General features: G+C 32.7%; 1 protein-coding gene across 2 annotated transcripts in view; it reads right to left on the bottom strand.

Annotated features, from left to right (window-relative positions):
• LOC135963542 (band 4.1-like protein 4) overlaps positions 1-25,968 on the bottom strand; it is a 131,803-nt gene that overhangs the window by 54,381 nt on the left and 51,454 nt on the right. For both annotated transcript variants that reach the window (XM_065515455.1, XM_065515454.1), the window contains exons 4-11: positions 25,244-25,341; positions 19,883-20,091; positions 13,503-13,655; positions 13,029-13,204; positions 5,754-5,924; positions 1,801-2,283; positions 357-755; positions 3-281 (exon numbers count right to left, since the gene is read on the bottom strand). In XM_065515455.1, the coding sequence (XP_065371527.1) occupies positions 3-281; positions 357-755; positions 1,801-2,283; positions 5,754-5,924; positions 13,029-13,204; positions 13,503-13,655; positions 19,883-20,091; positions 25,244-25,341 (1,968 nt within the window). The remainder of the gene's footprint in view (positions 1-2; positions 282-356; positions 756-1,800; positions 2,284-5,753; positions 5,925-13,028; positions 13,205-13,502; positions 13,656-19,882; positions 20,092-25,243; positions 25,342-25,968) is intronic.

A 25,968-nucleotide genomic window follows, 5' to 3' on the forward strand; every position in this document is an offset into this window, starting at 1 on the left:
ACCCTCTAATGCGATCGACACGATTTTTACCATGACCACTGATAGAACCACTACCATTGGTCAGGGTATTACCGGAGCCGGTACTTTTGCCGCCAACACTATTTTTGCTATTGCTCTTGTGTATGCGTATATTCGAATTGGAACGTTTTGAGTTGGTTTCCACGACGGTATAAGGGATTTCACGTAATTGATCTTCCGTCATGCCAGCCGTGTCTACCAAACCAAATTGTAAATGTTTAGCCAATTCACTATTCCATAAGCGATTGCGATCGGAGGGTGATCTGTAATAAGCAAATCATAAAATTAATAAAATACTTCGTTTGTATTTCTATTTTCATAAACAATAAATAATTTACTTATTCTTTTTGTGCCTTCTTGATTTGTGATGCGAATGTGTATCAGAGTGCGAATCGTTGCTATGCAAACTACGTGCCACCATGCTGCTCTTTGAAACAGATGCTTGCTGCACTGAACTCTGACCCAAACTTGCTTCTTGTTGCCTTCGCTGAGCTTCACGCCACTGCAGACTGGAATCAATTAATTCCGAATGTGAACCCACCGCACTGGCACTACGTGCCGTTGATGAACGATGTCCCGAATAGCTGCGACCACGTGTACTATCATGTTCCGAACCAGCTGAATCACGTCGATGACGTGAACGTCGATGTTTGCGATGATGTGAACGTGCCGATCGTCCCGAACCACGTGATAATTCGCTCTCATTATCTGAAGTACGGCGATGACGATGTTTATGCCTGTTGTGGAGCAAAGAAACACAGCATTATAATGATGCTTATTAATTTGAAATGCTAGAAAATCAATAAAGTTTTTTTTTCTGTCTGTCTCTGTTGAAAAATTACCAGCTATCAATTGTGCTTGTCTGAGATGCTTTATTGATTGAAAAATTGCTACTTCTAGGTAATCATATAACGTGGCTTTGATTTTTGTTTTATATTTTACAAAGTGTAATAAATCTTTTAACTCAATAACTATTTGGTTTTGTAGACAACATGTTGAAAACTGTGTTTTCAATTGTCTGCAACCAGTTTTTTTGTCTCGCTGGGCCTGTTATAGACATATTGTAAACGGAGTTGTCCATTATTTGGTGCACTTCAATAGATTTGGTAGAATAAATTATCTTAGCAGAAATTTACTGGTGTTCCGCTTTATATAGAGATCTAGTTCTAAAAGTCTATCAATGAGAACATGTACTTTACAATGTTTTCTACCTATGAAATATTTGTCTGGCTTTGCACTTAATATATGATGTCAGAGATTAATTTAGAATTGATAATGATAAAGGTGCTGCAGACATCGGAAAGATGATGGTTATATTCTTAAGGGACTAACAAGAAAACTTCACTTAAATCAATTGTTATGTCAATTGTCTCATTCTCATTCAAAATACTATCGAAAGTTTTTTTTTGGAGAAAATGTAGGGCTGTTACCAAAACATTAATTGGTTTTATGGAAACATCCCTATGTGGTCCTTCTATTTGGCTTTAAGTAATGATTTCAGAAGAAACTTTTCCTAAGCAAGAATTCGAGAACAAAAAACTCCTAACATTCCAAAGAGAAAGGAAAAATGTTGTTTTCACTTTACACCATTATCTTTGACACAGCAGTAATAGCAACAGGATTCTTTAAGATGTCTTTCCAAGATGTGCAATGTCTATGTGCCAAAAACTTTCACATCCCTGCAAAATATATACAAAAGATTTGTGTAACCTTCAAAAAACAAAAATTACAACACAACTCAAAATTCTTAATGTTGATCATCATACCGACAAATTCAATTACCTGCGTGTGGAACGTGAATCATTTGAGGAATGACTCTCCACCGAACTAGATCGGTAACGTTGCTGGTGTTGTTGACTGTTCGTGGTGCCATTGGATGTCGATACGTGATCACGCTGTGATGAACGCGAATGCGTATTGTGTGTATGCTGAGAATGATGATGGTGATGATGATTATTACTGCTGCCGCCTCTGCCATCAACACCGTTACCACCACCACCGCCACCTGTTGTGCTGGCCGAACGTACTGATCGTGGACTGGACGGTTTATTGCCAAACAGAGAGCGTTGCTGTGACCTCGGCCATGGTGCGCTACGTGTACTTCGGGGGGAATCAGGTGTCTGTATATGACTGCCACCACCATTGGTATTGTTGTAATTACTTTGACTATGCGGCATTGTTGTATGTTGTGACTGCTGATGATAGGGATTAATGCCAAGACTAGTTGGTATACTATACGTTGAACGATAGGGACTCTCATAGTTGCTGCGAAAAGGTAGATGAATTTTAAATGAAAAATAAATACAAGAGTTTAGTATTTTTTTAAATAAATAAAAATTGATCAATTATAAAGCCTTAAATATAAATTGTTTAATCATAAATCTAAATTAAAGGCAGTTAGTTATTTTGCCCCCAGGACATACCCTTTGTTACATTGTAACGAACTGCTTTGAGCTAAACATAAAGTCCACCTTGATGAGCAGACAGACAATCATCTTTAACTCCTTACATGGACATTTAAAATAGAACTAGAGAGTAGGAGCAAGAGATGTGTTTGTAATTGAGTAATTATAGGCGCGATTTGTTTAGTTGCAACCATGTGGCATTATGATGGTTGCCAGACAAAGCATTTGTTTCTGTTACTTGGTACAAAGAGTGAGTTATTTGTGTGGTTTCTACAGCACTTTATTCATAATGGATGTGTGGTGACCAACCATCTTTCCAGGGTACTAAAGTGTGTTTTGTCCTGGGGTTTCTGTGAGACTGTGGCTGCTGATGTTAAATATTTGTTATTTTTCACTGTTTGGCATGTTGTTGAAAAGTGTAGTGGACGCTTGTAGTTATTACACACAGTCAAACAGATGGACAGACATACGGACAAACTTCCATTCCATTCTTTTATATGATTTATGTATTGCCATTTAAAGTAAATTTGTTTACCAGTTTTATTTTTTTTATACTATTAGTTTTTTACAGAAATATATGTTTGTTGGCAACAAACGAAAGAGCTTTTCCAAGTTGCCTGGTTTGTTGCCAGTTACGGGTATGAGGAAGTTAGTTCTGCTAGAGAAAAAAAAATAATGTTCCATTATATGAATGTATGCTGTTATTTATTTTTTTTTTGCTTTTCTGCTCATTTCGTCTACTTCGTGTGATTTAATGTTATTGGTTTTTAAGTTATGGACAATTTAAATTTTTTGCATCATTATAGTTGTTACATAGGAATGTGGGCAGTCAGTCTGTCATGTTGTAGTGCTGTTTTCTGTGTAAATAATTTTGTTGAAAGGAGAGTACACGTTCTAATGTATCACGTACTTTTACATGAAATTGCGGTGTTTCCACAGCGTCAATCTTGTAGATTTTGAATAAAGATTGCGGAAAAGAGATAATAATTTGAATTTAATAACAAATTCCTGTACACAATCTTAGATGTGTTCGGAGATAAATGTTGTTAAAGGAGCGGTGTACAAAATGTTTGATTGTGTCTTGAAATTATCGGATGTGATTAACGAGTGTTGTTGTTTTCAACTGTATAAAATTTAATTTAGCATTGAGAAATGCTTAATTATTAATTGGAATAAAAAAGTGGTTTAGAAATAAGTTGATAACTTATTGAAAGTGCGTTGGTATCATCAGAGTACTTATATAAAGCCAATTCCTAAAAGTGATAGAGTAATAATCCGACTGCGATATAAATTTGGCCTATATATGATTTCAAATATTTGGTAGTTCTGGATTTTGTGATAGTGGACATAGAGGGAGCAGATCTCACTTTTAGCGAGTTACTTAGATTCCATTAAACTGGATACTAGAAGTGTAGTGGATTCGTTCATTTAAGTATCTTCATTTTAGTTGCCATGGGATAGTGTCCTCGTTCCGTATTTCATATGATGCAAGTACATTTCAGACAGCGACGCTGGCGATCACAGAGGAATACAGAGAACTATATGATAGAAATTTTAGGAATTTGTATCGAAAACCTGACGCTATACATGTCCGTCAGTGTAAATAAGAGTTCTGTAGACAGAACAGTACTTTAATTTCCCTTACATTGAGTGAGCAATAGAACATAGCGGGTTATATGCTGGAATACAGATAAGGCGCAAATTATATAGCTGATAGCGAGATCGGCTCGGACAGCTACGGATACAATCCGAGGAGATAAAAACATGGCCAGAATATAAAAAAAAATATTTCGAGGTTGATGACAATATTAACGGGTCATCGGTTAACTATCAAATAGACTCAAAATCTCTTCCATTGGCTACTGGTGACAGCTGCCGGGATCTTACGAACGAGGCATTATTTCATGTTCTCTGTGAATGTTTGGCTCATTACGCAAATTTACATGTGTTATTGGGTGAATATTCGACGTCCTATCTGAGATTACAGGTGCCGTAAATTGAGAGTATAACGAGGCCTGAATACAACATAAGATACTCTGCTCAACATAACCTTAACGGGTCTCGGACTCTCTTTCAATTAATATTGTATTGCGGAAGAGAAAGCAGCTCATCCGACGAATATACACAGCAGGTATTGGGAACTAACTAAAGCAGGCCTTAATTTGACAATATAATCTCTGACGAGTTATCAAAGGCGTTCTATCCACTATATTTGAAGCTATCTGGCTCGATTTTATTGCTCACTCAGACTCAGAAATGTATGATGAGTCATAAACAATCTAAAGCTCTTGATGTACTGGGCTTGAGATGCAGAGCAATTTCCTTTGGATAAAAAAGTATGAAATGTTACCTTTAAGAGACTCGAATTGTTTTTAAAAGCTGTGGTCACTGTTTAATGCCTATAGAAAATGTAATGGAACTCCTTACATGGACTTACTGGCAGCAAAACGAAGAATACATATCGGATAGACTGATCTGAAATACTTAACCTAAAAATAAAGGTTTCAATAACAATCTAACTAACTTTATTTTCTATATATATAGCTATTTATGTTAACAAACTTCCCTTAAACCATCCCATTTCAAAAGAAATTATCTAATGTAAAACTTATTTAAATTTTCCACTTTATATTCAAAATAACTAACATGTATTTCGCTGGAATTTCTAGTTCCTTCAATAGATTTTCCTGTAAATCTCTCAAGCAGTTAAAGTATAAAATGACACAACACATTTTGTTTGCCATCGACAACTATTTTCTATTAATTTCCCCAACTTTCTGTAAAAGTTGAATTAATAATGTGAATGTCTACTGTAATCTAACAAACAACCCACGTATGCTTGGCTGCTTTGAACAAGAATTTAACAATTTATTTTATTACTTAATTTCTTGGAAAGATATACATTAGTTCTTTACTTTGAGGCATAAAATTGATTCTTGTAATGTCTAGACACAAAAAAAAAAACAATTGCTGTATGTTGCGAATAAGTAAATAAAGCTTCAGCACTTAGGTTGCAGTAATATGAATACACAAAATAATTGAATTTGACAAAATGACTTTGTGGCATGAATTTATTTAATTTTTAAACTCATGGCTCTAAACATAGATAAATACATATACAGAGATCGGAAACTCGACTGTCAAAGGCCTAACTCAGTTGCCAAAAACCTAAGGGGAAAGTAAAAAAAAATATGTAAAAACAAAAACAACACTCGCATGTGTGATTATTTTGAGTAATTTTTGTATTTGAGTTTTTTTCTAGTTTCCCCTCTATGTGTATTTCCCTTCAATTTCATTCTATCTTTATCTTCTAATCTCATGTTTACTCACCTCGCATTTTTGGCATTTAAAAATGCTGAACTGCCACCAAATTGCTCTGATTTTTTACAGCCATTTAAGAAATCATCCATTACACGTCGTGGCTGACGTTTCGAGGGAACACGCACAAAGGCAGGAGGTGAACGATTAATAAATAAAGAATCTTTTGATGATTTCTCTTTGCTATAAAAAATAAAAGGAATAGAAAGAGAATAAAAGAAATGTTGAGGTTTTAAATGTAATAATGTTTATTAAGGCAGACAATTTAGCTACATAGTATATTCAAAGTAATTGCTGTGTTTTATTTAAATTTTAAATATACTAGAGTCGTAAATGATTAAATTATATTGGATATTGGATTAAGAGCCATTTAACAAGTACTCTTACACAAACTTTCAGTTCAACAACTTAAATATATACAAGAATTAGATGTCTATATGCATGTTACATTGTGGTGAAAACTTCAGAAGATAAATTCATGAATATTCCAGCGTTTGTGGTTTATTATTATAGACGAATGACTTAAATACCCTAAAAGAAACAAGTCTGGAGCGGATCTGGCGATCTTGCAGGCCAATGTAAATCGTAAATCAACCGATTCTTCAGATCTTGTGCCAAATCAGAGCTCCATTATGCACGTGAGACGTGGAATACAACAGAACATGACGTAAATTCAATTCAAGTGTTTATTACCCGATATCGTTAAAGTTTTACGGAACTTTGGAGACAAGCAAATCAGCTCCCAAGCCCTATTGAAATTTTAAACTGAAAATGGCATTGAAGTGGTCACACACTGCTCAGGCTTTCACCATCAACTGCACAAGGAAGGACACGAAGTGTATGCACACCATATCATACCTGTAGACGTCATTAAACCGGACCGAATGGAGCAGATTCGTTGTTGCACTTTGTTGCCAATAGAAAACAAATGATGGGTAAATTCACATCGTCCATATATTTGCATTTAATTAAACCAAGCAAACAATCACATAAAAAGCTTCTCTTAATATATTTTCGCGGTTAGGGATCGATATATTGGAACCATGCCCTAATTGATCAACTTGTGGCAATAAATGTTTGTATTGGTCACGCTTCCTCGAGTATCAGGATTATTTCGAGTTCTTAAGGAGACTAACGCATTCCTTGGCTTGTAGCCGTGTTTTCTGTATCTGTTTACTTCACGTCTTCCTACGAGACTGTTTATGTTTAATAAAACAGGATTATAAGCCAACCATTTCATACAAACGTTGGAGTAAAACAAGGATATTCCCTATCACCCCTGCTATTCAATATAGTGCTGGATGACATCATGACCGAAGTCTGTTTAGATAGAAGAGGAATAACATGGAGCCTCTCACGTCAACTTGAGGAATTGGATTATGCGGATGATATTTGTCTACTCTAGCACAAGATCACCAACTTGCAAACAAAAGTAAAAGATTGGCACTCAATGTTGGACTTCAGATAAATATCAAGAAAACCAAAGATATGAGAATCAACAACGTTAGCACCGATAACATCATGCTACAAGTCCAACCAGTTGAATATGTAGAAATCACCTGCTTCTAGTCAGTAAATTATCAACGAATGGCGGCGCTGAAACAGACTTAAGTAATAGGCTCAATAATGTGAGAGCGGCTTCTGTTGTACGGAAGTAAAACTTGGTTAGTATCGAACATCATCACGCAAAAACTACAGGTATTAATCAACAAGTGATTCAGAATCATATGCAGAATATTCTGGTCTAAGAACATCAGCAACACTGATATTTGGAACCTTACCAACGAGCAACCCATACTAACACAAATAAAACGTAGGAAATGGAGGTGGATCGGCCATACTATTCAGACAGTATAACAAGGATTGCGCTAGAGTTCAAGCTTCAAGAAGCCGTGGTCGACCAAAGACTACATGGAGACATGCGATACTCCAAAAAACTTGGATAGTGAATCTTACATGGGAAATCGCAAAAAAAACTGCAACAAATCGTGTAAGATGGAGAGCTTTGTGGAAGCCATATGCTTTCAAGAGGGGTAATGGAAAAAAAAAGTTTAATAGTGGTCAAACACATTACATTTAGCACATAACATCATAAAATAAATTCTCCAATTTGTATATTGCTTCGGCGTGTTGATTTCAACATTAGTTATTCATTCAAATTCTAAAAAAATCCATAACTTATTCATATAATTCTTACTGTAAAGAAGTTACCAACAACCTGTTTCATTTCCCAAAAACTCTTTGCCTCATCATAATGAAATTTATTTGATAATTTAAATAGTTTAAAAGATGAACATAAAAAAACTTAGCATATTTTTCAATTTAATAATGTGTCTGTCACTAAAACTAAATCATAACTTTACATGGTAATGACCATGAAAATGTTAAGAAAACTTTCATAGACACAGTGTGTCTATGCAGCTAGCATCACATGCATCTTGTAGAATAACTGCAATATGAACGTTTTTCTTTTTCGTTTTCGTTTTTTTTTTCCTTCTCGAAAGTTTGTTTTTTAAGTAATTTAATTAGGAAATGTGTTTTTCATTTGAGTTTTTGTAGATTAACATGTTCCCTGTTCTGTCTGGCAAAATTCAAACTTTGTTTTTTTCTGTCTCTGTCTCTGTCTCTCTCCTTTATGAGGAGTGTGTGTGTTGCAAGTACTAAAAGTTTTGTTAAACAAATTAAATAGTAAAACTTTTGTTTTGACTTTGCCGGTCCCATACTAGTCGTGTGTTTAGTTGTATGGTTAAATGTGTGCGGTCTAGTGTAATGCACAAATAATTTCATTCTCTTTCTCTCTTAATAAACCATTAAGATAATTAGCAATAAAATAATAAATGTTTTGGTTAGAGTTGGCTAGAGGTAGGCTTTTGAAGGGAAAACATAAGTTTCTAACATTAATACAGACACCTTCTCATCATGTGCCTTGTGTGAATAATTTAAATATACTTACTAATTTAATATACTAAATGGTTTGGCTGATATCGCACATGCTAACAATATAGAAGACTCATGTAGTTCAGAAAAAGTATGCTTAAGTCTTGAGCTCCTTAGAATGTTATATCTCGAATTATTAATATATAATATTTTATAGGACTTTTGTAACAGTCTGGATTGAAGTCATCTACTTGTTTAAATAAATCTGTATCAATAATAAGATTCATTATTTTGCTGAGATCATTAACAAGAAAATATACTTTTCATGTTGCATAACTTGGACAAAAATATAAGGTAAAATCATCGGAAAATACGTTCTCAATTATACAATTCATATACGAATTTTGTAAGAACAAAGCGTCATATGCGTGAAGTTTTGCTTTACTTCTCCAATTTGAAAAAAATTTGCGCTGAAGCACTCCGATTGCCCACCCAAGTTCCATCGGTTTCAACGTGCGTGAGATAGTTTGTGCAGTTCAGAAGTAGTTATTTTGACACGAAAGACAAAGATCGCCCTGGCCAACCATAAAAGTATGTAGACCAAGAATTGGAGGCATTACTAAATGAAGATAGCTTGCAAACTCATTGGGAGCTACTCAAGCAGCAATTTTAAAAAGTTTGCGAGCAGCAAGATTCCAAAAGCTTGAAAATTGGGTGCCATACGAATTGACGCCGAGAGACCTTGAAAGACAATTTTAAAATTTCGCACCCAATCATTACTTGTGATGAAAAATTGGCAACATTCAGCCGAATCGTCCAGCCTTGACCAGCCCAACTACTATTTGTTTCGATCGATGCAGAACGCTCACTCTGGTATACGCTTCACTTTGGAACAGAGTATTGGCTTGATTCGTTCTTGGCCTCGACAGATGAACTGGTCTTTTGGCTCGGAATCCATATGTTGGCAGAAAGATGGCAAAAGGTCATAGCTAATAATGTCCAAGACCTTGAATAAATTTAAAATATTGTGATTATAGTCATTAAAAGCATCATCTGCTTTTTCTATATGTGATCTGGAATATCGAGAATGTATTTTTGAGGAAATATTGAACTTTTCTTCTAGACTTAATAGAAGTTCCAGTGTCACAACGGTTGCGACAGATTTTATCAGGATGACGAAAAATTATCTGTTACATGTCAGTATAGCAAGATAATGTGTTGCTGATCAGACAGTTCCATCTGGCATCTCACCGTCTTAGTCACCCCAATTATTAAATTCTGATGCAAGATCTCCGCCCAGCTATTGTGCATGAACTATTCCCGGTTTTATTTAATTATAACAATAAGTAAAATAGAATGTGCCACTTTAACCAATAGTAAAGACCGACAGAGGTGAAACAGCTTTTTCAGCACCTGTTAATATCCAATGATATCAATATGAATTATTGATTCATTTGGAGATCGAATTCCGTTTCAAACGAACTCTATCCTCTGATATATTCACTTGGTTTGCTCAGCAGTCATCCCTATCGTTACAAATACTTGACCACTCGCCATCTCACTTTACAAGAGGATAATGACCAGCCAAAATATTGACTAGCTTCTCCCAAAACGCTCCTAAAAAAAGTATGATGGAGAAAATCTCCTCCAGAAAGACTATTGCGAAAATCCTTATTACATACGCTTTGATATTTAGGGTCATAAACACCAGCCCAGTGTCACTACTTGCCTGATTGGGACTGTTAAAGACTCAAAGACCATATTCGTATGGCTTCATGTTCGATACGATCACTTATCCCTACTACACATCACATATACATGTATTTAGATAACCTAATGAGAGTGTTTCCCTCAAGGAGACCGGTAATCCTCTTGGAGGTCTCGTACTTCAAGGAAAGACTGTAGAACTTCGTTTCGGATATGTGGTTTACTCCTTGTAACTATATTCTGTGCGAGTACTTCGAGTGTTTTGTTATTGTAACAAAATACATTTAAATTATTCACTCAAAGTACTCGCCAGGAATATAGAAACTAGTAGGTAAAGCGTCTTTGAAGACCTTGTGCTTGAGGAAATAAAAAAAAAATGGGAACTTTTAGTTTATTAATAGCTGACCCGACAGACGTTGTCCTGTCAAATTAAAAAAAAAGATGCTTGTGTACGATTTGTGAGAAACGGTTTGAAATGGGTAAAAATAGTTAAAAGAAAAAAAAAAACGTATTGTTGAATAATTTTTATTCATATAGGTTTGGATTATGTTTGATTTACATTTGATTTTAAAATATTTTACGTTTTAACCATTTGAAAACGTTGGTTTATTTCCTTTAAATAAACCGGATACTTTTGATTGCAAATAAAAGCCGTTTAGTAGTTTGAAAATTGTAACAACTTTTTATTTATTTAAAATGTACAACAACAGAATTAAATAGTCACTCAATGTTTTTTATATACGCTTATAAATTCGCAGAAATAAAGACACACTTTATAATGTACACGAATTCACTTTAAAATACAGCACACTTTAAGGCACTCAGTTGATGTTTATTCAAATAGCGTCTCCGATAAACTCACTCACGTCTGCAACCTCTGCCACTATTTATAACACTGCATTACCATCTAGAAAGCTCTATTTCTACAATGTTCCTTAACTGTATATTCGAATTCGAATATACGGTCGCAGCAAACAGCGTTGCCATACTTACGATCAATGGTCAACTGAAAGCTTTTATTCAATGTTAATAATGCCCACAGATATGTTAAAGTTTGGGCACTGCTATTTGAAAGCATTATGCAACTTTAAAGTACAATTTCGTAACAATATGTACAATGAATCTTATGGTCATAGAATAAAATATACAATGAAGCGTTACTGAGAGACAACGAACCTAAGTCTGTTGTCAAAAAGCTAAGTCTTGCAACAACGAATTTGGATATTTTGAGTTTTTATATAAAAATCGATTTTTTTTCAGAAATATGAGTGATCACATATCGAGCTCCTTTTCTTGATTAAACGCTTAATGGCCAAGTTACTAACGGTTTTAGATATTGTGAGCTTTTATATAAAAAATCGATTTTTGTTCAGAAATATGAGTGATCACAGATCGAGCACCTTTTCATGATTAAACGCTTAATGGAAAAGTTACTAACGATTTTAGATATTGTGAGTTTTTATATTTTTTTGTTCAGAAATATGAGTGATCACAGATCGAGCTCCTTTTCTTGATTGAACGCTTATTGGCCAAGTTACTAACGATTTTAGATATTGTGAGCTATTATATAAAAAATAGATTTTTGTTCAGAAATATGAGTGATCACAGATCGGGCTCCTTTTCTTGATTAGACTCTTATTGGCCAAATTATTAGCGAATTTCGATATTTTTAGTTTTTATATAATAAATCAGTTTTTGTTCAGAAATATGAGTGATCACAGATCGAGCTCCTTTTCTTGTTTAAACGCTTATTGGCCAAGTTATTAGCGAGATATTTTGAGTTTTTATATAAAAAAATCGATTTTTGTTCCTTTTCTTGATTAGACGCTTAATGGCAAAGTTATTAGCGAATTTAGATTTTTTGAGTTTTTATATAAAAAATCGATTTTTGTTCAGAAATATGAGTGATCACAGATCGAGCTCCTTTTCTTGATTAAACGCTTATTGGCCAATTATTAATGATTTAAGATATTTGAAATATGAGTGATAACAGATCGATGACGAACAGACGTGGACAAAAAAACTTTTGCGGGCTAATTCGGATTATGACATTAAATCGGTCCAGGCGCCCTGCGGTTTTGGATGTATCGAAAAAATTGGCGTGGTCAATATTTCTTTCAGTAAAAACTTAAATTGGATTACTATGAACATTTTCCGCTTTTGGATAAATCGAAAAAAGTGGGCGGAAAGATGGGCGTGGTAAATTTTTCATTCCGTAAAGACCTAAGTTGGACTATGGCCAACATTTAAAAACAAAATTTGTCACAGATTTGTCATTCTGTGAAAAATCCTTATTTGAATTTTTTTACTCATGAACTATTTATACAAGACTACTTTCCTGCTATGTTTTCATCTTCAGTTTTTTAACATAAATTTCATGTGCATGCTTTAAACGATGTAAATAGTTTAACCAACAAAAAAAGTACTTTTTACCAACATAAATATTTCTCAACTTTTACTATTAAAAAAATTTTCATATTTACAGCCTTTTTTCGTTATGCTCATTTAAACAAAATTCCAACAAACAATTTACATGCGTTCATATTTTCTTTTAAATATTTCACTTAAAATATTCCCATAATTTATCACTTCACAATTCTTTTGAAATAATATTTTCGTTGCCATCATCATTGTAGTCATTGTCATGAAAAGTAATGCTTAAAAACTTGACAGATTTTTTGGAATGAAATAAGAGAAACTTACCTGCATTTCAGTCTGCTACCCAATTGAAAAATATCTGAAGTATTTGTGGGAGAATTTGGTAACGTTGGTGGAATACGCATTAAACGAAAAAATGCATGATGTTCCACACAGCAGCGCCATAAATGTTTGCAGGCTGATTTGCGAGGTGTTTCAAAGCCATAAGTACTTAACTCGTTCTATAAATGGAGAGAAAAGAAAATACAAAATTCAGGGGTACTTATTTGGTATGAAGAAAAAGTAAAATAAATCCATTTTTTTATCTATTGTATGTGAACAAAAGCTTTAAAAGCAAAAAATATTTATAGTTTTTCTTCTCTTTTTCAGCTGTATTTATCTTGACAAACTTTTGCTCACAAATTATGATAAAAATGTCTTGCAACTTGTTAGCAATTTTACAACTTCTCTTAACGCCTTTGATAATAAACAATATATTTTTGTGTTAAATAAAAGCTTCAAAGTAATTTACATACTTACATTTTTATCACTTATCCTTAGCATAAAATAACGTCCTTTATAATAAACTTTGGCTATGCGAGGCCAATAATAATGAGCTACTGTTGTCTTGTTGCGCAGCACCACGATTCCACTTGGCGTTAGACCAAGAAAATATTCGACACTATCTTCACCCTGCAAAATAAAAAAAAGAACAGCAAAAAATGCATTATAATATAAATAAGAGCTGTATATATCCTCCATAACTCTTTGTTCTTGTACATATTTCAAAGATGTTTTCTAAGGAATTTTTCCGTGTTTGAACAAAAAAAATACATAAAAACTGTTGACAAACTGTTACCAAGTTTAGTAGTTGTTTGGTTTTTTCCAAAGAATTTCTCTTTTTTGTTTAAATAGTGTTTGTAATTAAGTTAATGAAAAGTTGATAAATTTGAATAAGTTTTCCAAGTAAAAGAGTTCTAAAGAATTTTCTAAGGACATGCTAGTTATTCTTATAAAATAGTAGTATTATGTAATAAGTTTTTGTTGCTGCTGCTGTTGGAAGTGTGAAATAAATTAAAGTTAATTATCTTCAAAAAAGCGTTGTTATAGAAGAGAAATGTTAGAACTTTTTTTAAGTAAATGAAAAAAAAAATAGAGTTAAATAGTACTACATATTTACTAATATAATATCCAATCGTCTTTAATGAAAATTTTGCTTGATGTATTATTAGACAACTAAAACTTTCCTTTAATTTGCTCTCTTCTCAAAGGGAATTTATGTGTATCCCTCTTCAAGGTTATTTTAAGGATAATTGAAAGAAAGTGGAGGTAAATGGGTTTTATATGTCTTGTAATAAAAATTGTGAGATAGTTCATTTGTATTTAAACTGTAGTGGAATGCTATGTGTACTCGGTGAAACAGTAGCATCCAACCTACAGATTTAGCTAGATCATCCAATTTATCTCTGGGCCTGGTAAAATTAAAATGTTCCAAGAGTCAGAAACAACATACGTAATCGGCTAGACGAAAAATGGAAATATTGGATATGCTTACAAATGTTCTTATGACGCTATGGTCCATATGTAGAAACTTCGTATATGGAAAGTAGTGAAATAAGACAACTAAAATTCTGGGTATACTTTGGCAACGGATGTACTTATAACATTAAACTAGTGTGACTGAGACGCACAATCCATGAGCGTCTTATAAATATCGTCAGAATATAATTTTCACAAACAAATGACTAAATTAGAAATCAAGAAATTTAGCACAGTGATCAAATGTCAGTTCATTCTAAGATAACCAGCTTTAAGACAATCTGTTCATTGGAATTTCTCTTGGTTCGTAACAAGTACTTTGTGGGCTTGCACAAGTTACTCTAATGAACTTACATACTTGCTTTAATTTAAAGTAGTTTTGCTAGTATGATGAAATGAAAATATAAAATGAAAATATAAATGGAAAGACGTAAAGATTTTGTAAAGGAAGCAGATCGGTGTTTAGTTAACCATCAAGTGGTGCGAGGAAAGGGTTGACTATCCACCCAGCCAGGACTATTATTGTACCATTTACTAGACTTATAGAGTCGTCTTTAAAATGACTCATCTATTGAGTTAAAATACTTGACAGGGCGCTCACTTGGCATAGTCATTTGTCCAACACTACCAATAAAGATATTAGCGCAATCAATGCCAGCCTATTTGGTCTATTGGGTAGAATGTGGCGCTATAGCACCTTGTTTTCCATTTGATCTCAAAGATTTTTATATTTTTGGAAAGCGCTCGGCTAGGTCTGAAAAAACATGCTGATTCCGGGTTAAAGGCATTACAAAATTGAAATTTTCCCATACATTGGTCCGCTTTTTTAAAAATATATAGCGTACTTTTGGACCGAATAGACTCGATTTTTGTTGTTAGTTAGAGAACTAAATTTATCAATAATACATACAAAATTTCAGAGCAATGTCAATTATGGATCCAAAAATAAACGATTTTCCATTTAAAAATACAACACTTTCTTTAAGGACACATAATAATTTTATATTTTTCTTTAAGGAATATTTACGAAGAACATTTTGGTATAAAAACAACGTTAGGGGCGACATATTCAAAAAATTGGATCCCTTTGAAATTTGACCTATTTTTAATTAAAATTTCAACTTTGGGCCACATGTAGAGTTGTCAAACCGGTTTTAGAATTATTCGAAAAGCCGGGTTTTTCCAATTTTCCGGTTTTTTTAAACCGGTATTTACAAAAGGACGGTTTTCGAGTTATTCGACAATCGGTTTTTTTGTCTCGAATTATTCGACAAAATCGAATATTTTTTAAAACTTATTTTAAGATTTTATGCGATTATTTTTAATAATTTTAATACAACAAGTAAGAGAGCTATATTCTTATATATATAATATATAATCGTATATACCCTTCACAAAATTATACTTAAAAATAGTTTTTTTTTAAAAAAAGTTTTTTCCAATTTTTTTTTTATTTTTAAAAAATCTTTTTTGGGAAAAAACAATTTATGACAAAAAAATTAAAAAAAATATTTTTCCGATTTTGAGCCCTTGTAGGGTCCAACTTACTATGGTCTTATATATGTCGTTGCACAGGTCTTTGAAATATCTATCATTAGATATCCATATTGTCTATATTAATGAGTGATCTAGATATGAGTCAAAAATATGTCAAAAATCGAGGTTGTCCTGGTTTTTTCCTTATATCTCAGCCTTTTATGGACCGATTTTCTCGATTTTAAATATCAATCGAGCCGGAAGAATTCCCGATATATTGATGTATGAACCACGTATGTAAGTTATTTGGGGCCACGGAAAGTTGATTTCAACATAAAGGCGGACAGACGGCCATGGCAATATCGAATTTATAACAATCCAGAATATATATACTTTGTGGGGTCGCAAATGAAAAATGTAGAAATTACAAGCCACTCAATTCTTAAATTTGTGGGATTTTTAAATGAATATAATTAATACGGTAATTTCTTGTTTGTGATTAATTGCGTACTATGCCGTTGAAGGTATACAAAATATCCAGTGATTTTAAAAAATCTTGAAGCTTTTTTTAAGATTCGCCTATTTTTAGTCAGACTCATTATAATGATATGAAAGCTATCTATTATAATAGTTAAAGTAATGCTTCAAATGAGTTATTTTGTTACCATTGTAGATAAAATATATAAATATTCTAATATCAAGTGAATCTAATTGTAAGAGTCTTTAAACTTTTGTAAATTACCAGTGTCCTGTTATGCCAGAAATTAAGAAGGGGTGCCACACCCCTTGTTCCCATCCGTCCCATTTTTGGATAAACTTCATGTACTGATAAGAAATTGATTCGTATAAAGTTTGAAGGCTGTCGCAATAATAGTTCTGCAGATATTCGAAAATACTATATACTTTGCATGGGAAGTTCCACGCCCACTTATCCACTCCAGCCCATTTGCAGCTATTCTATGTAAAATGATAATTTATGTAAAATGATAAGAGAGCTATTCAGACAAAGTTGGAAGAATCTAGTAATTATAGCTCTCAAGATATTTAGAAATAACTAGGTGACTCACCCGAGTTCCGATTCTTCCCATTTGTATACCCTTCACCTTCGTGAGAAGGGTATATATTAGTTTGTCATTCCGTTTGTAATTTCTACATTTTTCATTTCCGACCCTATAAAGTATATATATTCTGGATCCTTATAGATAGCGGAGTCGATTAAGCCATGTCCATCTGTCTGTCTGTCTGTTGAAATCAATTTTCTGAAGACCCCAGATATCTTCGGGATCCAAATCTTCAATAATTCTGTCAGACATGCTTTCGAGAAGTTTGCTATTTAAAATCAGCAAAATCGGTCCATTAATAACGGAGATATGAGCAAACAACCGGGACAACCTCGATTTTTCACATATTTTTTTTAAGTCATTAATATAGTCAATATAGATATCTAATGATAGATATTTCAAAGTCCATTGCAACGATGTAGATAAGGCTATAGTAAGTTGGACATACAATGGGTCAAAATCGGGAAAAATATTTTTTAACCAGAACTTTTTTTTAATCAAAAAATTTTTTTTGTCTTAAATTATTTTCAAAAAAAAAAAAATTTTAAAACTAAAATAAAAAATTTGGAAAAAACTTTTTTTAAAAAAAATAAAAAAACAATTAAAAAAATTAAATTTTGTTTACCTAAAAATATTTAAACAAATTTATTTTAAAGTATAATTTGGTGAAGGGTATATAAGATTCGGCACAGCCGAATATAGCTCTCTTACTTGTTTTTATTAACTTCTTGCACTGATAAGAAATTACCTCATATGAAGTTTGAAGCCTTTTACATTTACAGTTCTCCAGATATTCGAAAACAACTATTTACTTTGTATGGTAGGTGCCACGCCCACTAATTTAATACCGCCCATTTTCAGTCAAACCATGTAAAATGATAAGGGTGCTATTCGGACAAAATTTCAAAACTTCCACAATTATAGTTCACCATATATTTGAAAATAACTATTTACTTTGTATGGGAGGTGTCACACCCCCTGTTCCGATCCGTCCCATTTTTAGTAAAACTTCAAACAGTGATACGAAATTGATTCGTATAAAGTTTGAAGATAGTCACAATTTACTTCTGCAGATATTCGAAAATAACTATTTACTTTGTATGGGTGGTACAAATTTTGCCCTCTTTTGGCCCTTTGTGGTCCAAGTTAAGAAAAACTATATGGTCTATTATTGCTTCCATGTAAAGGAATATCTATGTTCCAAATTTCAATCAAATCGGTGCAGCCGTCTGCTCTTGATTGTTTAAGAACTACAGGTACCAATATTACCGGTTTTCCCCCTCTAAATCTCTTTTTGGTCCAAGTGTTAAAAAAACATATAGCCTATTGACGCTTCCAAGTAAGGATCTATCTGTGTTCCAAATTTCAAAAAAATCGGTTCAGCTGTTTAGGCGTGATGCTCCAACAAACAAACTTACAAAGACATTTATATATTTATATGGATATAACTCCAAAGAAAAACTTGTTCAAGCTTATTCCTTTCTATCCCGAGTATATTAAATATCCATTTGTTAATATGTACACACGCTATATTTGATAAAGTTTTCTCTATCACTGCACGGCGCAACTGGACTCCCTCCATAATTGTTTTTCTTAATGGTGGCAATAAAATTCTACAGAGATTCGTAATTCATTAACATTTTGTTAAGATCTAAAAGTCTACAATTCTTGTTTAATATCAATAAAACTAGCATTTAATTCATGTTTTATTACAATTTGCTTGTTTATGTGTGAATGAATGGATGGATGTATTTATTGTATGTAAAACATAATTTATATTTTATTACATGAACTTAATCGCATAAAAATATGTGGACTAAAGTCGCACCCCATACCTCTTTACACAGCTCGTTGTTGGTTACAAAATAAAAGGAGCAAAAAGGAAAAAAAAAATTAACATAAATTTCTACAATGTCCTTTTAAACATTTTAGTTGGGTATATGATTTCAAAATTGTTGTTATGTTGTTGGTTCATTTTGTTCGCACTCATGATACTAATTTATGAAAATTGTAAAACTAATAAATTTCAATGGCAACACCACGATAAAATATGATGATATGAGTATGTGTGTGGGTGGGTGTTTATGTGTATTAGTTTATTTACTTTTTATTATGTGTAACAACAGCAAAAACAAAATTCTTATCAAGAAATCCCCCAAAAAAAATTAGAACTTGGAACCACTAAAATGGCAACAAAACAAAAACAAACAACAACCATCAAATTCACATTTCAACTGGTGAAAAAAGGGGGGCCAAATAGTAAGCGACAGATGGGGTAAAGAATGCGACTACGCACTCTAACCAACCAACGAACCTTTAAAACAAGGTGATTTATGCGACATGGTCTAATGCTCTATCAAGACTGCCATAAAAAAATGTAAATGAACCAGCCAACCAAACGAACAAACAAAATATTTATATCAATTCATTCATTTATTTCTCTCTGCACAATTAGACCAAAACAAAGACCAAAAATCTTTCAAATGCCACTGACTCGACTCCTCATGGAAAAAGTGTTAAATACCAAAATGTCTAGTAGTAAAATACACAGGAGAAGAATATAAGCGTGTGTGCCTTTTTATCATCACAACACATTCTAAACCAAACATTAGTTACAAAATTTCATTGCTTTTTTTTCCATTAAACTCACATCATAACATTTTCTATGACTGTATGTATGCATGTTGGTTGGGCCTTGTGTTTTGGGTAATAAAATTATTCGTTGGAACCCAACCTTTTGCCTTCATGAGGATACGAGGTTTTGCATTATAAAATGAAATTAGGGTTGTTTTTGGCCATTCTGTCTTTGTAGTAAACTGTTAAATGCGACAATGTTAAACTCACCAGCACTGGATGTAAATCCACACCATACATATCATGCCATTTCACTTTGTCCAAGTAATTTAATTCAGCTGCTGCCGGTGACATTCCTTTTAATTGCTGATGTAATTCAGCGACCCGTGTTTCAAGTTCGCTACTTTGATTCGGTAGCAAACGAAATTCAGATACATAACCTTTGGAATGGCGTCTTTGGTCATAATCACCCAGTTCAGCTGTAATGGGAACAAAATGTTAAATAGACTTTAATATTAACTGAAAATTAAGTACATTTATATGAACATAGAATTTTGAATAAAATAAAGTATTATTTGTAAAAAGAATTTTAATGTGTCTGTTTAAAAAATGTTAAACTACCGTAAATCTTACTTAGTCTTGTATTCCATGCAATATGTTAAAAAATGTTAGCGTATCTTGACATTATGCTACAAAAAATGGCAAATTATCATTGAGCACAGTGTCTTATGTAGTTCATGGGTTCCAATGTCTTTTGATATCAACAGAAAAATAAATATAATTTAAAAAAAATATTTAACCTTCTCCTCTTGAATTTTCCCGAATCATCCAACAGATAATGGTAATGAAGTATATTGGAATCCATGGAAGGTGTTATTAATCGAAGGAAGTCAATGTGTTGATCAAATGAGCCATACTATATTCTAATTTTGAATACATATGCTATTTCCAAAGTAATGAAAGGCACAACTCAATATTTTCAAAATAAAATAAACATCTACGAAACTTTCAATATTTAAGAAGAAGATATTAAATCCATAATATAAAAAACGTTTTTAGAGCTAATGTCAGAATATTATTTATTCTGGCTTGAGTTCAATTTGTTTTAGATTTGTTAACCTTTCCTTTTCGAACCTTTTAATACGATTCAAACTCGGTGGAATGTAATTAGATACCGAAATGTTTGTGAGTGACCCGAGGGACACAAATTCATTAATGGATTTGTATAACAAATCGAAATCCAGAATAAATAATGTTTCAGCAGACAATGGACAAATTAAAACATCTTCTATTACGAAAGTATTTTTTCCTTTGGTTATCATAATCGAGTGAAAAAGATTGATTGACTGCGGATATCACTATATCCGACCCTAAACAGTATGCGCGTGCTTTCAGCTGACTTTTTATTGAGTATCCCGAGAGAGATACTCTGTTCGCAAACAGCATGATTTTCCAGTCTCGGTTACTCCTCAACATTATTAGCAATGGTGATTTTAAAACAGTCATGCCCAAGCCCTATACTCTTGGTACTCTTTTGTTTTTGTAATTGCTCTTAGCTATAGGCTGTGTGTTTTGTATACTCACTAGAGCACTCAGCATTAGCAATACAAAATACACAAACAACTTTGTCTTATTATTTTTTTTGTCGTTCTTCACTGAATACACGCATGTTGAAAGCAACAACACTTTCGTATGCTTGCTGGTAAACATTGACGACTGCGATCATCCATGTAGATTTTGTTTTTGTTTATCGTATGATATTTTAAAAATGTGTGTGTTCAAAGTGAGTTTTTTTTTCTTTTTTCTTTGTATGAATTGGTTTTAGCAACAACAAATATTGAATAAAAAGTAGCTTTTCTTTAACTGTATTGGTGTTTACTCTTCCATAAGGAACTTGTGGGCACCCCTGTTTTAAAACATCTTAGTGAGCGGAGGGCCATTATTATATCCAATGTCTGGAAAATGGATCGAGTGATAACGATGCTGAAACCGAGGCCGATTTCCCTAAATAGACTTTCTTACTAGCACTTGACCTGTCGTGGATCTTCGATATTGTTAATCATGCTACTGATATCCAGGATATCATGCAGTAATGAGTTATTTGAGTGGCCCGGAGGCGTTCGCATAGTTTAAAGACTAATGCCAAAATCCTTGTTGAGTTAAACAAGGAGTCATTTATCATTCTAAACTACCTGCGCTCCCACAAGATGGGAAGGACCATAACATGCTTTGAGCTATGGTAAATAGTAAACGAAATCCATAATTTCGTCACTGCATGTAACCTGCAGTTTTCAACAATGATGTTATCGGCAACACTCTTCACCACTTGGACGAAGGAGATAAAATACAGCCTTTCGACTTGTGATGGTCTTTTTATCTTCTCATCATAACCGGTAGCGCATGGGTTATAGATAAATAAACCTTGATCGTAAACCTATGATTGCCAGGTCAGCTGTCAAAATGTAGTTTTAAGGATCCTGAAAGGCTTTCATAAAATAACCTCCGAATATCGTATTTATTAGGAAACAAGTAGTACCTTTGTTTCCTAATGTCGGGGAATACATCAAGCAGAAGAACGGTTATGGGATATTATCAGGGCAGTCATCCAAAATTCGACATGACACAGGACCCTCCGAAGCATGTCAGAGAGGACCTACATATGTACGAAGAGAGCATAGGGAGGTTTTTAAAGTTAATTAGCTGTTCGCTCTCAATCGCAATCAATTCCGAAAAGATTTTGAGGTAAAAAGCAAGACTCGTTCTGACACAACTGTGGTCAGAATGAAGCAACAGGCTTAATTCCTCTATCGTTCGTGACATCTCCAACTAATCAGTTCCCACATATTTAAATGTTCAGACAACAGTTGTAGTACAATAAATTGGAAGTCATTTCCATTCAAAATTCTCACATCAACAACGAAAGTATTTCCCTAAAATTTAACTTCTGAGAACATGAAAGTCACATGAATTGATCGATAAAATAAACTCTTATTAAGAATCACAACTAGTCTTCACAAGTTAAATCTAGTGGCTGCCATATACCACTTGTAGTCATGTGGTTACTAGAGTGACAATCAGTTGTATGGAAAAAAAATTTTGTTAAAATTTTGAAGAGTGCCGGGTGGAATATTGTGACACTAGGCCTAAATGTTAAGTGCTGAAAATTTGAGCCAAATCGGGCAACGATTTCTGGACGCGCATCGAGGTCAAAGTTCAGATATATGCAAAATTTTACTGTTAATATGGAATAAATAGGTGAAACTCGTTAACTTTCTGCATTGTTTTCTAGAAATATGTAGATTTATTTATATTAATGAATATTACATTAAAAAAAAAGTTTTGGAAATTAACCCTGTATCTCCTTTGGTTCAAAATGACCCAATACTGTATTATCGCCAAAATTAGAGAAAAATGCAAATTTTTCAGTTTTTGAAAAAATGTTGCTACTAAATAAATACTTTTGCAATTGAATGCAAAAGAATCGAAATATGTACGTAATTATCGTTGTAATGAAATATAAATGACAAAATTTGATTAAAAAATGTTAAAGTTATTACAAATTCGCCAGACCATTACCGTGTTTCAGGCCAATTGAACAAAAAATTAAAAAAAAAAATTTAGATATTTCGAGAAAAATTAAAATAAAAGCTCATTTTTACTTAAAATATGTCCATATTTACTTGTATATAAGTTTTTGTCTTCGTAGGATACCGTTAACCTATTCGCAGGTATGGCCAAAAAAAATAATTTTTTTTAACGGCTGTTTCAAAACTCCATTTTCAAATTTTTAAAAATTTTGTTAAACAAATTTCAGATTTTTTCGATCATCACATTGGGGTTTATTGAGATCAAAATAGGGAATAAAAATATGAAAAAATTATGTCAATACCTCTTACAGTTTTTCCGTACCTGCGATTGAAAATTTGCGTTTTTCAAGAAAAACTAATTTTTTGTCCATATTTAGGCGAATGAGTCCAATTTCCTTACTGTTATAAATTTTAAGTAAAACCTATTCATAATATTATAGTCCTTGTAATTTTAAATATGTTCTGAAAGTTTTACTGAAATCGGAAAACGATAACCTTTGAATCGTGAAGGTCAAAAGTAAAATTTTTCAATATTTGGAATTTCTAATGAAAAGATAGCGAAATGTTACATATTTTTGGGCCGATTTTCATGAAACTTGAGGAAAATATATACTGGGGTCTAGCATTTACAACAACAGTGCAAAAATTAATTTTAACCTTTAAGAGGACTTGGGGTCAAAATGGTTGTGTTTTTCTTGATTTTAAAAGTTGAGAATAATTTGGACCCCAAGTGCTGCTAAGGGTTAATTTCCATTTTTGTGCTGTTATTTTAAATTCTGGACTTTATGTTATATTTTCCTCAAGTTTCATGAAAATCGGCCCAAAAATATGTAACATTTCGCTATCTTTTCATTAGAAATTCCAAATATTGAAAAATTTGACCTTCGACCTTCACGATTCAAGGGTAATCGTTTTCCGATTTTAGTAAAACTTTCAGAACATATTTAAAATTATAAGGACTATAATATTATGAATAGGTTTTACTTAAAATTTATAACAGTAAGGAAATTGGACTCATTCGCCTAAATATGGACAAAAAATTAGTTTTTCTTGAAAAACGCAAAATTTCAATCGCAGGTACGGAAAAACTGTAAGAGGTATTGACATAATTTTTTCATATTTTTATTCCCTATTTTGATCTCAATAAACCCCAATGTGATGATCGAAAAAATCTGAAATTTGTTTAACAAAATTTTTAAAAATTTGAAAATGGAGTTTTGAAACAGCCGTTAAAAAAAATTATTTTTTTTGGCCATACCTGCGAATAGGTTAACGGTATCCTACGAAGACAAAAACTTATATACAAGTAAATATGGACATATTTTAAGTAAAAATGAGCTTTTATTTTAATTTTTCTCGAAATATATTAATTTTTTTTCCTAAATTTTTTGTTCAAGTGGCCTGAAACACGTTAATGGTCTGGCGAATTTGTAATAACTTTAACATTTTTTAACCAAATTTTGTCACTTATATCTCATTACAACGCTAATTACGTACACATTTCGATTCTTTTGCATTCAATTGCAAAAGTATTTATTTAGTAGCAAAATTTTTAAAATATCTGAAAAATTTGCATTTTTTCCGAATTTTGGCGATAATACAGTTTTTGGGTCATTTTGACACAAAGGAGATGCAGGGTTAACTTCCAAAAAATTTTTTTTATGTAATATTCATTAATATAAATAAATCTATACATTTCTAGAAAACAATGCAGAAATTTAATGAGTTTCACCTATTTATCCCATATAAATAGTATAATTTTGCATATATCTGAACTTTGACCTCGATGCGCGTCCAGAAATCGTTGCCCGATTTGGCTCAAATTTTCAGCACTTAACATTTAGGCCTAGTGTCACAATATTCCACCCGGCACTCTTTGAAATCTAAAAAAAAAAAATCGGCTGTCACTCTAGTGGTTACTTACGAAAAAACAACGTATGGTGTTCTATGTTCATTATACTTAATACTAAATATTTCAACAGTCGTCAAAATAATGTTTCAATACAAATTGTATAATATATGTATAATTAAATGATTTACTTACATTGCACAACGAAAGCACCCAATTCAGCAGCCAGTTCAAAGGCTACCGGCAGTCTTCCTTGCAAAACATCCTGTTTAACTTGTAGAAACAATTGATATCTGCAATTGAGACATTATGTAAATATTTGACAATTTTAGCAGGCAGACAAACACAGAAATTTAACAAACAAATACTTAAATAAGAAAAACAAATATGGCATAAATCTTTATGGAAAATAAAACGACAATAATAATAATAATAAATACATAAATGGATATACATATGTATATGAATAACCCTTTAACCAAAATCAACATACTTAAAACTACAATTAATAGCTGACTGACCAACACTCCTTATACCACTTTTAGTAAACAGTGTAACTAGTATTTGAGGAAACAATAAACAAAAGTATTTAGTTTTAAAGATTATTTTTAGTTTCCATGGTTTATATTCTGGTATAATATTCACACTGTCCATCTGCTTTACTGAAAGTTTCAAAATCATAATTATCAGTATTAGTTTGTCTGCCTGTCAGTCTGTCATGGGTTGTGAGTGCGTGCGTGTGTATATGTCAGTTTGCCTGTAAAATATCCAAATACTGTCCTTTTCTATATGAATGGACTGACAAATAAGAGTTATTTGTTTAGTTTTATGATAAAAGTTAATATTTACGAAAATTATTACTTTAGATTTATACACTCGTACACTTTTGCACATACTCTGTGTACAGAGTGCATAAATAC

Source organism: Calliphora vicina, chromosome 1 (genome assembly GCF_958450345.1).
Source record: "Calliphora vicina chromosome 1, idCalVici1.1, whole genome shotgun sequence".
Taxonomy (NCBI): domain Eukaryota; kingdom Metazoa; phylum Arthropoda; class Insecta; order Diptera; family Calliphoridae; genus Calliphora; species Calliphora vicina.